The following is a 16,093-nucleotide window of genomic DNA, read 5'->3' as shown; positions in this document are numbered from 1 at the left end:
TTGCAGGCAGTAGCAGATGCCAGCTTTCATGCTTCTCCTGCTTGAAGAACTTTTATCAACACCCCCTTCTACCCTTCTCTATCTCCTCCACCCCTCTTCACCCTCATTTCCATCTCCATGCTCTCCACTGCTTCCCCTTGGACTCAAATCAAACGTGATGACTCTCCCATGAAAGGCTCCAAGGGTCAGGTGAAGAACAAAGAGAAGTCCAAGGCACCCAAAGACGATAAGAAAAAGAAGCAACAGCCAGCCCCTGAGCTTCCTGAGAAGAACAAGAAGCAGAAGATTGATGAACTGAAGGTGAGTGTGTTGGCAGGGGAGGAGCAGACCCTGCCTGCTGAGTGGCAGGCTGGAACTCTGTCAGGATGGCAGTCTTCAGCCATGTGGAGATCAGAGCAGGATGGATCAACCCTGCCTGAGGCACCTTGCCTGTCTAAGGGGTATCTAACCCTAGATGAGATGTGCCTGGGGTCTAGCAGGTTCTCTCCATAGTTTGAAGGACTCAGAGGTAACATCTTTTAGAGAAAAGTGGTTGTCCTGGGATAGAATCATCCTTGGGGCAGCTTGAGAGAGAAGAGCCAGAACCTGGGGAAGGGATGGGCTCTGGTTCAATGTGCTGGCCCATGGGGCTTCATGTAGCCTGGGATGTAGAAGGGAATTGATCCTGTTGCAGAAAGTGGGGACAACCACCTCACCCATTCAGCTGAGCTTCTCTCTTGTACATTCACAGTTTGGGGAGGTTCTTCTGGCATCAAGGTCCAACCCAATGACCTGGAGATCTTTTCCCTTGCTAGAGAACTGGACACTGAGAGATGAAGTGTCCAGACTCCCTCTGAGTTGATTCAAGTAGTCTCCATATCTTTTCCTCACTCTTTTTATTTACCTGATCTTCTTCCTTTAACCTTCTGCCATCTCAGGTCTTCAATAAAGAGCTGGAAACAGAGTTTGATAACTTTGAGGACTGGCTGCACACCTTCAACCTGCTCCGTGGGAAGATTGGGGACAACGATGACAACGCCACAGAAGAGGAGCGGATAGTGGGGAGGTTCAAAGTGAGTTTGGTCACTGAGCCAGGACAAGGCAAGGGGCAGCTTGGGAAGTTTCTCTGCTAAAGCTGGTTCAGCAGGAAGGGCTTGGATGCAATGGAAATCAATTTGTGTTGACTCAGCTGCAGCACCTTGGGAAAGCATGGATCAAGGGAAAGCCAGCTCCTCTTTCTTGCCCTCTGCAGGAATAAGTTGTGCCCTGGCTTTTCTCTGTGAACCATTTTTCACCCAGGCCAGCCACCTGGGATCATGGCCATGCTGCATCATTGTCAGGCCACAGGCAACCTCTATCAGCTATGAAAGTCTTGGGCAAGAATCTCTTTGAGGATGTGATCCTGGCCAGATGAAGCCTGTTGATGCCACTATTGCCCTTTTTTTTCTTAGCGAAGGAGATAAACAGCCAGATGCTGACCTTGGGTGGGATCAGATGCTTAGGGAGCATAGAAATCAGCTGTATTTCATGTGATAGTTCCCAGATTTTCTGGCCCATCCTTCCTGAAAGGGAGGCTAGAGTGAGGTGGGAGTTGGTCTCTTGTCCCAAGGATTAAGTGATAGGACAAGAGGAAATAGCCTCAATTTGCACCAGGGGAAGTTTAGGGTGGACATGAGGAACAATTTCTTCCCCAAAAGGGTTGTCAAGCCCTGGAACAGGCTGCCCAGGGCAGTAGTGGAGTCCCCACCCCTGGATGGATTTAAAGCTATGCAGATGTGGTGCTGAGGGACGTGGTCTAGTGGTGACCTGGCAGTGCTGGGTTAATGGTTAGATTCAATGACCTTAAAGGGCTTATACAACCAAAATGATTCTGTGATTTCCATTGCTTTTCCTTCTGCCAGTTCTACTCTTGGAAACTCCTTTCCATGTGAGGAACTTGGCAGCCTGATTCCTCCCCAGACCTCCTTGCTTTTGTCCAGTTTCTCTTCTCGTGTCTGTAACCCCTGAGGAGGTGCTTGTGCGGTGGAGGGACTTCCCAGATAGGGAAGCTTGCTCCATCACGTGGCTGGAAACGTGGATATTGTCTGGATCCTCAGGAAGGATGGCTTGGGGTGGGTCGGCTCACCCAGAGCCCATGGGCAGCAGGACTCTCACCAGGCTGTGCACTCCCTCGCTCTAGGGCTCCATTTGCGTCTACAAAGTGCCGCTCCCCGATGACATCGCCAAGGAGGCAGGATACGAGCCCAACCTCGGCATGTTCCAGGGGATCCCCAGCAACGACCCCATCAACGTGCTGGTGCGCGTCTACGTCGTGCGGGTGAGTCCCGCCGGGCGCTCATCCTGCTCTGCCTGCCGCGGCGCGCAGCCGGGAGCCGCTCCCAAAGCGCTAAGGACGCTGGGTTCAAGCTCTCAGAGCGTCGAGGATGCAGCATGTGGACAAGGCTTCAGCGAGGCTTTGGACACTGTTGGTTGGGCTTGGTGATCCTGAGGATCTTTTCCAACCGGAATGTTTCTGTGATTCTGTCCCAGAGCATTCTCCTTGGGAAGCGTGGGTTAGATGATTGGGCAGTGAAGGGGGTTGAGAACTGGCTGAAGGACAGACATCCAAGCGTTGAGCAGGCACATCATCTCCAGAGGTCCCACTCTGCTGAGATTCTGGCATTCTGTGATTGAAGCAGCTCATTGATGAGGACTCCTATAGTGTCTCCATAGCTCTGTGCTCCCATCACTGAGGGCAAGCCAGAACCAAGCTTCTGTCAGAGCCTGAGACCTTTCTTCTGGTGTGTAGCCTGGACCAGTGTGTCTGTCCCAGTACTTGACTCAAATGAGTCATCTGGATCAGCCTGGGATATGAGGCTCTGGTTCTTTACAGAGCCATGACAACTCAGTGTAGCACATGGAGGGCCAAAAGGGAGATGGCAGGGTCTGGCAGACCTGGTTGCAAAGGCCATGGACACCGCCTTGAACATGCTCTGAGTGATTTTTGTTCTGATCCAGCTAATGAAAGTCTCTTCTTTATATAAAGTGTGCACTCTGGGAAAAAGAGTCTTTTCCTGACTCCTAAACTTGGTGTCTCCAAGAATGTGAGCGAGGTACTGCAGCCAGGCACTTGAAAGGGACCTCAGTCCCGCTAGAAGCACCTGGGCTGCTCTTTGTCACTACCTTGTCCCAGTGTTTTACAAATGCAACCTCCTTTTAGCTACTTTTCCCACTGGCCTAATTCTTCATCCAGAGCTGCATCTCATTGCCCCCAGTGGGGTAATGAGTCCTCATTCCATCATCAATAGATGAAGGCTGCAATGGTAGACACCTAGCCTGGCCAGCACCACCACCTTCCAGGAGTGGCTGGATGTGTCCTGGTGTGGTCATCTGCTGTTGTATGCCATGATGGAGGTTGGGACTTGAGAGTTTGGGGGTACTCATCCTCTTTATGAGGAGAAGCCAGAAGCTCTTGGATCTAATGTAGTGAGTAAGGAGAACAAGAGGGGAAGGGGGAATTCTTCTTGACATCTTGGACAGTCTGTTCCTCCAGGTCTTTGTTTAGAGGATCCTGTTTCTTTCCACTGATGAAAGAGATGCCAAAGGAGCCTCTGGTTACATCTCTCTGAAGGAACATGACCAGCCCCAACCACCCCCCAGACTGAGACAGGGATTAACACAAGGCAGGACTTAACCCCAGTTTAACCCAAGCCACTCTATTTAGCAAGACCAAAGAGTTTGGCCAGGCAGGACCAGATGGTCGCAGGGATGGAGAATGGCACCACCATTCTTTCCTGCTGTGGACATCACTGTGTCTCACTGGTTCTCTACAGGCCACAGACCTTCACCCAGCTGACATCAATGGGAAAGCTGACCCTTATATTGCTATCAAGCTGGGGAAGACAGACATCAAAGACAAGGAGAACTACATCTCCAAGCAGCTGAACCCTGTCTTTGGAAAGTGAGTTGCCTCAGCCCTGTCACTTGTCTGCACTCGGAAGTGGTGAGCTAAGCCTGAGGCAAGCTTGCCAGGCCCTTGGACCTGCACCCTGGCTGTCCCACAGCTGCTGCTTGGGCTCATCACACAGAATATTTCTTGCAGACAGTGTAGGGCATCCTACAGGGGATCAGTCTCTTCTCCCAAGGAGCAAGTGATAGGACAAGAGGAAATTGCCTCAGGTTGCACCAGAGGAGGTTTAGGTTGGATATGAAGAAGAATTTCTTTCCTGAAAGAGTTTTCCAAGCCTGAAACAGCCTGACCAAGGAAGTGGTGGAGTCATCATTTCTGGAGGGGTTGAAAAGATATGGAGATGTGGTGCTGATGGACATGGTTTAGTGGAGACCTGTTAGTGCTAGGTTAACCATTGAACTTGATGATCTTGAAGGTCTCTTTTTATCCAAAATGATTCTGTGATCCTCATTTCAGCCATCTGTCCTTCTGTACCAGCTGTATGGTCGATATAGTGAAGGGTGTTCAAGAGACATCCATATGTGATCAAGATTAAGAAGTACCTACCTTTAAGGTAGGAATCATTTGGCCTGAACCACAGTGAGAATATGGCCTGGTCCTTCAGGGACACACAAACTTTCAAGGCTATGAAGGCATCCAGGTCAAACAATCACCCTGTACCACCTCCTGTCTAAGGCTGCTGGATCTGAACGACCCCATGAAGAGATTTAGTTAAGCCCCTACCTCAAATGTCCTCTTGAGCCAGCAATGTGACCTCGTGGCCAAGGCAGCCAGTGGTTTTCTGGGGTGCATTCTGAAAAGTGTGGCAAGCAGGTCAAGGTAGGTTCTCTTAGCCCCCTGCTCTGCCCTAGGGAGGCCACCTCTGGAGTCCTGGGACCAGTTTTGGTCTCCCCAGCTCAAGAGAGACAGCAAACTACTGGAGAGCTCAGGGGAGGCTACAAAGATACTGGGGTGACTGGAGCATCTTTCTGAAGAGGAGAAGCTGAGACACCTGGGACTGTTTAGCCTGGAGAAGAGCAGACTGAGAGGGGATCTTCTTAATGCTCATCAGTATTTAAAGGGGGGGAGCCAAGAGGATGGGGCCAGACTCTTTCCAGTGGTGCCCAGCAACTGGACCCATAGTTCTGTCTTGCGTAACAGCCAGACCCTTCAACATCTCTTCTCTTTCCCCTGACCTAGGTCCTTTGACATCGAGGCCACCTTCCCCGTGGAGTCCATGCTGACAGTGGCAGTGTATGACTGGGACTTGGTGGGGACTGATGACCTCATTGGAGAGACCAAGATAGACCTGGAGAATCGCTACTACAGCAAGCACCGAGCCACTTGTGGCGTCTCACAGACTTACTCCATGTAAGAACAAAACTTCTCTGCCCAGCCCTCTGCCTGACCCATGCCTGTCTCGTCTTCCACACCAAGCCTAGATCTCTTGGGAGCATTTCCCTTCTTTATTGCCTGCTGATGGAGGAGTCCCTCAGGGGAGACCTTACTGCTGTCTACAACTACCTGAAGGGAGGTTGTAGCCAGGTGGGGGTTGGTCTTTTCTCCCAGGCAACCAGCAACAGAACAAGAGGACACAGTCTCAAGCCGTGCAAGGGGAAGTTTAGGCTTGATCTTAGAAAGAAGTTCTTCCCAGAAAGAGAGATTGCCCATTGGAATGGGCTGCCCAGGGAGGTGGTGGGGTTGACATCCCTGGAAGTGTTTAAGAAGACACTGGATGAGGCACTTAGTGCCATGGTCTGGTTGATTAGTTAGTTAGGGTTGGGGGATCAGTTGGACTTGATGAGCTTGGAGGTCTCTTCCAACCTGGTTGATTCTGTGATTCTCACTCCTAGGACAGGTGTTATGACCAGCATAGCAGGGCAGCAGTGGAGTGGGTTGGAAGGAGCCCATGGCGTGAAGGAAAGGGCAGAGTGACGCTGAGGAGAGTGATGAGGCCAATGATGAAATAGCAGCAAGGCCAAAGGAGCAATGCTGAGCTTCAGGAGTCAAGTGGGATGTGCTGGGAACTTCAGGTCTGAGTCAGCACAGAGTAAAGGGTGGAGTAAAAGGTGGAAAGTGTGGAGAAGAGGACACAGAGGGAACTAATCTTCTCTGAAGGTTCACATCTGCTGCCTCAGATTCTTCCCCTGTGAATTCTGGGTCCTTCATAGCAGCAGCATTTGTTTCATTGGCAGAGGGAGGCCTTTGCAATCTCTGCAGTGCCCTGACAGGAGGTTGAACTAAGGTGGTCATTGATCTCTTCTTCCAAGGAACAAGCAGGACAAAAGGAAATGACCTCAAGTTGTGCCAGGGAAGATTTAGGTTGGGCATCAGGAACAATTTCTTCCCCTGAAAGGGTTGTCAAGCCAGGGAACAGGCTGCCCAGGGTAATGGTGGATTCCCCATCCCTGGCAGGATGTGCAAAACTGTGTAGCTGAGGGACATGGTTTAGTGGTGACTTGGCAGTGCTGGGTTAATGGTTGGACTTGATGATCCTAAGGGTCTCTTCCAACCAGAATGATGCTATGATTCTAAAGCTACTTTATTCCTCCATTAATCTTGCTGCTGCTTCACTGACCTTGCCCTCCTCCTCTTCACAGTCATGGTTATAACACCTGGCGTGACCCCATGAAGCCTTCACAAATCCTCTCCAAGCTGTGCAAAGAGGGCAAGGTGGATGGACCACACTTTGGGCCAGGAGGAAGAGTGAAAGTAGCCAACAGGATTTTTACAGGCCCCACAGAGATTGAGGATGAAAATGGTACCTCCACCATGGGATGAAGGTTGTGGAGGGGAGCAGGGGTCTGGGGTGTCCCCTCATCATCCAGGACTGGAGATAGATGTAGTGGCCCCACCACCCTAAAGCAGCACTCTCCATCTACCACCTCAAATGGACTTTCCAGTATGTGATCAGTCAGAGTCTTAAAGGCTACTCAAGCCCATGGGTCGCTCTCAGAATCATTCATAGGCCCCCATGGCCAAGCTGCCTTTGAGAACTTCCTTCTGGAAGAGTATACCCAAGGAGCAATGGAGACAGCCTAGTCTGGGCTTCCCAGGGTTCAAGAAACCCTTCTCCATGGAACTGTATCCCCAAACAATGGTGGTGTCCCAATGCACTCCTGTCCTCAAGAAAGAGGAAGGCAGGCCAGAAGGGGTGCAGAAGAGGAGGAGAACATGGCCAGTGGAGGTGGAGCTTGTTCAGCCTGGGGAAATGCACACTGGTGGGTGGTATGCACCTTCTGTACATCACCAGAGGAGAAAGAGAGAAGTTAGGAAGTGTTGGCTGAAGGACACAAGGAAATGGAGAGAGTAGGCAGGTTTGCTCCCTTGGAGTAGAGGGAGAGGTGCAGGGTTGTTTGCTGTCCCTGGTGAATCCCTGCCCAGCTCTCCAAGCTCAGCCCTTCTTTTGCCCATGCAGGTCAGAAGAAGCAGACAGATGAGCACCTGGCCCTGACTGTGTTGCGCCACTGGGAGGACATCCCACGAGCAGGCTGCAGGCTGGTCCCTGAGCACGTGGAGACGAGGCCACTGCTGAACCCTGACAAGCCAGGCATTGAGCAGGTCCTCAAAGTCCCAGAGCAGCAGTGGAGGCAGGGTCTGCACAGCCTAGGAGCATGGAGTAGAGATCCCAGCTGGGCAGGCCAGCTGTAACCCACCTTGTCATGGGCAGTGGACATGGGGTGGGGGCTTCCTGCAAAGAATGGGAATCCACAACACTTCACAGTCACCTGTTACCCCTAATAGACTAAATCTTCCTTGCCTTCCCTGCTCCAGCCTCCATCCTTGTCATACCCCCAAGTCCTCTGACATGGGCTGTGCACCTTGGCACCACACCATGCCATGAAGCACTTCTGCAGGGGGTGGGAAAGGACTCATGGTGTGGGGGAATCATGCCCTGCTCCACACCTGGCAGGGTTTAGTCCTCCAGGTCTTGCCCCACATCTGACATGACCAGGACTGATGTTGAAGGGCAAGAGTAACTGGGGAGGGGACACTGCTTGGGTGGTGGGAAGTAAGGAGGGACCAGGGGAGTTGACTTGAACCTCTCCAACCTTGCAGGGTCGCCTGGAGATGTGGGTGGACATGTTCCCCATGGACATGCCAGCACCTGGCCCTGCCATTGATATTTCTCCCAGGAAACCAAAGAAGTAAGAAACCTCCCAGGAAAACTCCAGGCTGGGGATAGAGCCCAGCACCTCCCCTCTCTTGCTGCTGCTCCATGACCCAGCCCACCCTCAGCCATGCTGGCATTTACAGAGACCCCAAGCCTGGAGGCATCAAGAGATGTCTTCCCTTTTCAGAGATGCTTCTGAAGGGTGGTGTCCCCCCTGTTCCTTACCCTGCAGCCCACAATAATAATCCGGGGGCTGGAACCCCTCTGCTGTGAGGACAGGCTGAGAGAGTTGGGGTTGTTCAGCCTGGAGAGAGAACTCTCCAGGGAGACCTTATTGGAGCCTTTCAGTACTTAAAGGGGCCTGCAAGAGAGGTGGGGACAGACTTCTATAGCAGGGCCTGTTGTGACAGAACAAGGGGTGATGGTTTTAAACTAAAAGAGGAGAGATTCAGACTAGAGAGAAGGAAGGAATTGTTCACACTGAGGCTGGTGAGACCCTGGCCCAGGTTGCCCAGAGAGGTGTTAGGTTGCCATCCCTTGAACCATTCCAGGTGAAGTTGAACAGGGCTCTGGGCAACCTGATTTAGTTGCAGATGTCCCTGCTGCCCCCAGAAGGATTGGACTAGATGACCTTGAAAGCTCTCTTCCCACCCAAATCATTCTGTGATTCTGTGATTTTATGATCTGAGCTCATGTGGAGGTCCCCTTCCTGTTCTTGCCCTCCTGCTCCCTCGGAAAAGATCCCTGTGAGCAGTTCCTTGTCATGTCAGCGCTGCTCCCTGGTTCCTGGCAGTGTAACCCAGTTTCCTCCTGCTTCTTCCCCTTTTCCTGGTCCTCACCTCCTTGTCTCCCTTGCTCCTGCCAGGTATGAGCTTAGAGTGATAGTGTGGAACACAGACGAGGTCATCCTGGAGGACGATGACTACTTCACTGGCGAGAAATCCAGTGACATCTTTGTCAGGGGGTAGGTACAGCACTGCATGCCAGTGCCACCTCCTCTTCTCCTCCCTGGGTGGGGTGTGCTAGTGCTTGTTGGGGTCCCCAGGGTGGTTTCTTGAGCAGGGAGTGAAGGTTATGGACTGTGGTGTAGGCTGGATAGCACCAACGCTGACGTTGTCTTCTGCGCTGCATTTCTTGCCTCTCCATTTCTCTCTCCTTGGCTGCTCAACAACCTGGCCACCCAGCTTTGAGCTGCAGGTGATTACCTGGAATACCAAGGAGGTGGGTTTGGGAGAGAAGGTGTCTGACATCTATGTCAGGGGCTAATGGCTGAGGCCTCACCACTTGGTCCCATCTGCCCCCTTCCCCTTTGTGACCTTGCCTTGATGCCCCACTTGGCATTTCAGCCCTGCAACCAACATCTGGAGCCCAATTGCTGTTAGTTCCCACATCCACTTTGCTGTCACTCAGCAGCAGGGGAAAGTTCCTTCCAAAACTCCCCTGTGTAGAGGTGATGTGACTCACACCCCCATAGCTCAATTCTTCAGACAACTTCAAATCAACCCAGCAGCATTTCAGGCTGTGCAATGAGTGCCCACCAGGCAAACTCCTCAGTCTTTCTTCTGCAGCCTCACCAGCTCAGGCCAGGTCTCCCCTGCTCATACCTCGTGCTGCCCCCAGAAAACTGGGTCAGTTTTGGTGTCTCAGGTCCCATCAGCCCAGTGACTTTCCTGAAATGACTCTGAGTTTAAGATGTTCCAGCCCTTCCTCATCAGTGTGGTGGGAGATCACTAGACCTCTGTGTTTTGAGGAGCTGAGCAGGGCAGCAGCAGGCTCAGAGTCCAAAAGAACAACCTTGCATTGGGTGTCCATCCATGGAGTTGTATCTCTATTGGTTGCAGCCCCTCAAGACTGATTCACAAAAACCTGAGAGCACAGTGGGGACTGGAGATGCCTTGGCTCATCAGAGAAAGGGTCTGGAAGCCACTCATGGTCTTTAACACCAAGCTTATGCTCTTTAAAATCAAGCTCAAATCCCAGGCCTTGGTGGTGCAGACAACTCTCCATGTCTCTTTTCCTGTCTAGATTAGCATTTCCCAGGGTGGCAGGACTGGGATCCCACTGCCTGCAGTGACATGGTGCCTACAGTGCCTGGCTAAGTTGGGCACTTCAGGTCCCTTCACTGGAGACTCCACAAGGCCAGCTACCATCAGAGCAGGCCTAACTACCCCATGGTGGAGTGAGAAGGTCTCTACAGCCTCCTCTGGACCACCAGTGTGGGATGGGGACATCCTTCCAGCATGCTCTGCTTCAGCCTCCCTAGCAATGCTCCTTTCTCCTGTCCACCTCTTTAACACCTCCCTGCTCAGATAGAGACCCCTGGAGACCCTCTTGCACTTCTTGTTCTCAAACCTCCCTGTTCCTTCTAGGGCTTTCTTACTTCTGTGCCATTTCTTCCCCTTGAAGATGCTGCTGCAGCCCCAGCCCAATGCTCACACCTTTTAGGTCTTTCCAGACTCTCCTGGAGATACTGGCTGCAGGGATAGGATTGTCCTGTGCCCCCTCCTCCCTCCTGTGACATGTGCCACCCCTCTTCTCTGGGCTCTGCAGGTGGCTGAAGGGTCAGCAGGAGGACAAGCAAGACACAGATGTCCACTACCACTCACTCACTGGTGAGGGCAACTTCAACTGGCGCTACATCTTCCCCTTTGACTACCTGATGGCTGAGGAGAAGATTGTCATCTCCAAGAAGGAGTCCATGTTCTCCTGGGATGAGACAGAGTACAAGATCCCAGCTCGTCTCACGCTGCAGGTGTGGGATGCTGACCACTTCTCAGCTGATGATTTCCTCGGTGAGTGGAGGGTCCACAGAGCTGAGGGGCAGTGAGCAGGGAGGGAGCCCATGGCTGGATGAGAAGGGAGGAGCAGTGTGGGATCAGACAAAGCCTATACAGGACCAGAACCTGAAAGTGCAGCACTGCTCCTCCAGTCAATAACATCCTACACACTCCCTGTAGATACTGCTGGTAAGAGCAGGTAGGAGGAGAGCCCTTATCTCCACTGCTGCTGTTCAAAGGCTGCTCCTGTACCAAAGGTCTCAGCTTTTTGGTTCCTAGAACTGGCTCAAAGCTGCTCTCCAGGGCAGGAGATGCTGGCCCAGCCCACCTCCAGCCAAAGACTCAGCAGCTAGAGGGTGGCAACATCCAGAGTGGCTGGAGAGCAGCCAGGCAGAAAGGGACCTGGGAGTGATGGTTGATAGTAGGCTGAACATGAGCCAGCAGTGTGCCCAGGTGGCCAGGAGAGCCAATGGCATCCTGGCCTGTGTCAGGAATAGTGTAGCCAGCAGGACAAGGGAGGTTATTCTTCCCCTGCACTCAGCACTGGTCAGGCCACACCTTGAGTCCTGTGTCCAGTTCTGGGCTCCTCAATTCAAGAGAGATGTTGAGGTACTGGAACGTGTCCAGAGAAGGGCAACGAAGCTGGTGAGGGACCTGGAACACAAACCCTATGAGGAGCAGCTGAGGGAGCTGGGGGTGTTTAGCCTGGAGAAGAGAAGGCTCAGGGGTGACCTCATTGCTGTCTACAACTACCTGAAGGGAGGTTGAACCCTGGTGGGGGTTGGTCTCTTCTCCCAGGCAACCAGCAGCAGAACAAGAGGACACAGTCTCAAGTTGTGCCAGGGGAGGTATAGGCTGGATATTAGGAGGAAGTTCTTCACAGAGAGAGAGATTGCCCATTGGAATGGGCTGCCCGGGAGGTGGTGGAGTCACTGTCCCTGGAGATGTTCAAGGGAAGCCTGGATGAGGCACTTGGTGCCATGGTCTGGTTGATTGCTTAGGGCTGGGTGATAGGTTGGAGTGGATGATCTTGGAGGTCTCTTCCAACCTGGTTGATTCCATGATTCTATGCTGCCTTTTTTCCCGCCAGGAGCCATAGAGCTGGACCTGAACCGCTTCCCGCGGGGAGCCAAGACGTCGAAGCAGTGCACCCTGGAGATGGTGACCAACGAAGCAGAGCTGCCCATGGTCTCCATCTTCAAGCAGAAGCGAGTCAAGGGCTGGTGGCCATTTGTGGCCAGAGATGAGAATGATGAGCTGGAGGTCACTGTAAGCATGGGGGAAAGTGAGGGGAACTGCAAGCCCCTGCACTTGTCTCTGTTCCCTCAGGTCTCCCCTCTGCCCCATGTCCTGGGGGGCTGAGGTGGGGAGCAGTGCCTTGATCTCAGCACAACTCTGCTCTCTGCAGGGGAAAGTGGAGGCTGAACTGCACCTTCTGACGGCAGAGGAGGCCGAGAAGTCCCCTGCTGGGCTGGCTCGCAATGAGCCTGACCCACTGGAGAAACCTAAGTGAGTAGAAAGCCTCACACTGCAGCAGGCACTGGGGCTTCGAGGAGATGCTGTGGGGTTGTCCCTGGGAGAGACCAAGGAACTGCCTGGGAGTGCTGGTGGACAGGTTCACAACAAGCCAGCAATGTGGCCTTGTGGCCAAGAAGGCCAACAGTCTCCTGGGGTGCATTCAGAAGTGTGTGGCCAGCAAGCTGAGGGAGGTTCTTCTCCCTCTCTACTCTGCCCTAGGGAGCACACATCTGGGATACTAGGTGCAGGTCTGGGCTCCCCAGCTCAAGAGAGACAGGGAGCTGCTGGAGAGAGTCCAGCAGAGGCTACAAAGATGCTGAGGGGACTGGAACATCTCTGTGAGGGGGAAAGACTGAGAGATCAGAGTCTGTTTAGCATGGAACAGACTGAGAAGGAATCTTCCAAATGCTGACCAACAGCTGAAGGGTGGAGGGCAAGAGGGTGGGGCCAGACCCTTTTCAGCAGTGCCAAATGACAAACAAGGGGCAACTGGCACAAGCTGGAGCACAGGAGCTTCCAACTGAACAGGAGGAAAAGCTTCTTCCCTGTGAGGGAAATTGCAGCTTTGGCTGTAATCCTCATGCTCCCTCTTAAACCTGCTCAGTACTGTCTGGCACACATCATGCTGACTCCTCTTGTCCACACTTCCTCTGTGGTCCTCCTTTCACTCTGTGCAGGCATCCCCCTGCAGAAGGGGGACGGAGGTGGGGTGTGGGACCAGGGCTTGACAGGTTTGAATCAAAGGAAATTAGGACATAAACCATCCTTTGGCTGTTTTGCCCTCCACTTCCCACAGCAGCTAAAGGACTCTCCAGCCCAGGCTGTGCCTCGTGGAAAGCCCTTTCTCTGTGGCTTTAGTTGGCATCTCAGCCCTGGGTCAGGTGCTTGTCTGCTCTCGAGAATGATGAGGCATTGCTGTAGGGAAGGAGATCCTGCCTCTCCTTCTGCTCAGTGCCTGCCATGCTCTTCTCCATGGCACTGACAACAGGTATTTGCCTCCCCTGCAGCCGCCCGGACACGTCCTTCATCTGGTTCCTGAACCCTCTCAAGTCCATCAAGTACCTCATCTGCACGCGCTACAAGTGGCTCATCATCAAAATCGTGCTGGCCCTGTTGCTCCTCATCATGGTGGCCCTCTTCCTCTACAGCATGCCAGGCTACATGGTCAAGAAGCTGCTGGGAGCATGAACCATGGGAGCTTCCCTCTCTGTCCCCAGCCCCATGCCCTTCTCCTCTCTTCTCAGAAGTTTCAGGGGACATCTGCTGCTGGACCTCCTCTTCTGCATTCTTTCTCTGTGGGTCCAATTCATGGCTTTTAGTCCCAGAGAAATGGGTCTGGAGGATGGTGTCAATCCCACCCACGCTGGGGGTCTCAGAGCCCTTTTCCCACTGGGGCTGTGGCCAATGTTCTCCCAGGGAGCTCAGCCCCAGGGGAAGGGGAGGGAGACCTGGGGCTGCAGCGCTGAAGCCACAGCAGGCTCCCGGGAGGAACATTCAGAAACAAGGATAAAGCAGGGATCTGGGTCAGCTGGGGACACACCAGCCCCACCAGTGTGGGACTGGCACCCAGTATCTGTCCCAACTATCAGCACTGTCCTTGCTCCACTCCCAGCTCTGGAGGCCACTGTCCCTTGGTGCAGGGGCCCATCCCACCACCGAGGACACCAAGTGCCCCAGCAGCCACAATGGGCAGGTCCTGCCCTTCCCCTTCCCCTCCCCCTGGCTCTGGCAGAGGCAGGGTAATGTCCATCAGCTCAAACACCTTCCTACTGTTACTGACCCAGAGGTGGTGGTGGCTGTTCATAGCTGGGGGCTGACAGGGAGCCAGGTTCACCAGCACAATGTGAACTCCCTGGGGCTTCTCCATTCTCGGTTTACTGTGTTTGGGTTGCTATGACTTGTGGCTGAAGTCTTTCTCAGCTCCCTGCAACACTCAGCTGGTGAAGAGGACACCTTTCTCAGCTTCAAGTGTGCAAGATCCTCATCAGACCAATGAGCTCCTGGGGGACATTTTTAGGATGCTACTGTTTGCATCGATCAATAAAAATTGGTTTCGCTTCTGGGTTCTTCACCAAGGTCTCACCAGTGTGAGGAGTCTGCTCATCCCTGGCTGATATTCAAGATGAGCCCTTCCCTCCTTCCCTCCTCCTGCCCTGCTGCTTCCCAGTCACAGCCTCTTTTTGTGCTGCCTCTTCCCAGTTTCCATGTCCCTCAGGTGCATGTGGGCATTCCAGCACCTCTGTGCCAAAACAAAAAACAGAAGGTCACCACATCTCTCACTATCATAGAATCAGAATCACAGAGTCATTGAGGTTGGAAGAGACCTTCAAATTCAAGTCCAACCATTAACCCAGCCCTGATAGATCACCACTGAACACTTCCCTCAGCACCACAGCTAACAGGGCTTTTAAATCCCTCCAGGGATGGGGACTCCACCACTGCCCTGGTCAGCTTGTTGCAGGGTTTGTCAACTCTTTTGGGGAAGAAACTGAGCCTTATGTCCAACTTAAGCCTCCTCTGGTACTCCTTGAAGCCACTTCCTGTTGTCCTGTTGCTTGTTCCTTGGGAAAAGAGACCAATCCCCACCTGACCCAATCTCCTCTTAGGAAGTTGTAGAGCCTGAGAAGGTTGCTTTCTGTCTCCTCCAGAGCTGCAGCTATCTGGACATGAGACAGGACCATCAAGATCTACCTTCCCTGTCCATGTAGGTCACTCACCCACAGCAGGATGGACTCAGAGTTCTTGCAGCCCCAGGTCTTATCAGCACTTGGCCTCACTGTCCTGTACAGCAAGTCCAAAGGTGGGCCAACGTGCCATGTGGCTGGTTCCTGCACCTCCAGATTGCAGCACCCAGATTTTTGGATGCCCTGGCAGAGGATAGTGTTGGCAGAGACCCTGGGAGGGTGCCTGGGACCTCCCCTGGTTTTGAACTATGATGCCCTCTCATGGATGTGTGAGGAGCTTCTGAGTGGGACTATGCCTTCCCCACAGCATCAGGGCACCACTGCAGGGAGAGCAGCTGGGACCATGGCTGGACAGATCTGAGTGGCAAGGAGCTGTGGTGCCCACAGCAGGTACAGCTCTTGCCCCTCTTGCCCTCGGCTAAGTGATGATGCAGTGACCTCGGCAGGCACACGGTGTGCTGCCCAGGCCCCATTGTTATGACAATCCCTTAAGTCCATTACACCTACCACAACAATCCTCTTAGATGCCATCCAGACAGCTGCTGCAGGGCGAGGCAGCGTTTAAATGCACCTTGGCTTTAGCCCAGAGGAAGCGTCTGCCCTGAGACATGGGAAGAGGCTGCAGGGCTCTCGGGGCTCTCCTCAAGGCCTTGCTACCAGCCTTCAGCCTTCTCCACTGCTCCCATGTCAGCTTCAGCCATGGAAGCTCCATCTCTACCTTACCTTCATGTCCCACACACTGTCCTGAGGTTCTCCTGCCCATTGCCACGCTGGCTGCTCACCCACATCCTGCAGTGGTAGGCTAAAGGTGGCCTGGCCAAAGCCAAGCTGCCACAGATTTGGAGAGGGCTGGGTCAGTGGCACAGCCCAAGGGTTCCAGACACCCTGCAGCAGCTCAGGTAGGTCTGCAGTAGGGCAGAGCCCACGTCTGCTGGGATGTCCCACGGCAGGGAGGCTGGCGGTGCCCCAGGGCGCTGCAGGAGGCAAAGCAACCCCTTCCCCTGGGGAGGGAACTGGCTCCTGGGGCTGTTTCACAGTGAGGAGAGCAAGGCTCCTGCTCCAGCAGCACCATCCACCCCACACCTTTATTTAC

The 16,093-nt window shown here is 53.3% G+C and overlaps 1 protein-coding gene across 1 annotated transcript in view; it reads left to right on the top strand.

Moving 5' to 3' along the window:
* OTOF (otoferlin) overlaps positions 1-13,504 on the top strand; it is a 106,132-nt gene extending 92,628 nt beyond the window's left edge. Inside the window, exons 34-46 of the mRNA XM_054383689.1 lie at positions 176-300; positions 918-1,052; positions 2,159-2,296; positions 3,792-3,919; positions 5,108-5,278; positions 6,508-6,668; positions 7,326-7,468; positions 7,967-8,055; positions 8,887-8,985; positions 10,572-10,813; positions 11,889-12,067; positions 12,207-12,307; positions 13,324-13,504. Of these exons, the coding sequence (XP_054239664.1) occupies positions 176-300; positions 918-1,052; positions 2,159-2,296; positions 3,792-3,919; positions 5,108-5,278; positions 6,508-6,668; positions 7,326-7,468; positions 7,967-8,055; positions 8,887-8,985; positions 10,572-10,813; positions 11,889-12,067; positions 12,207-12,307; positions 13,324-13,504 (1,892 nt within the window). The remainder of the gene's footprint in view (positions 1-175; positions 301-917; positions 1,053-2,158; positions 2,297-3,791; positions 3,920-5,107; positions 5,279-6,507; positions 6,669-7,325; positions 7,469-7,966; positions 8,056-8,886; positions 8,986-10,571; positions 10,814-11,888; positions 12,068-12,206; positions 12,308-13,323) is intronic.
* Positions 13,505-16,093: the final 2,589 nt, after the last annotated feature.

Source organism: Indicator indicator, chromosome 9 (genome assembly GCF_027791375.1).
Source record: "Indicator indicator isolate 239-I01 chromosome 9, UM_Iind_1.1, whole genome shotgun sequence".
In the NCBI taxonomy this organism is placed as follows: domain Eukaryota; kingdom Metazoa; phylum Chordata; class Aves; order Piciformes; family Indicatoridae; genus Indicator; species Indicator indicator.
Note: the sequence above shows the minus strand (reverse complement) of the source record. Positions and strands in the feature narration are given on the sequence as shown.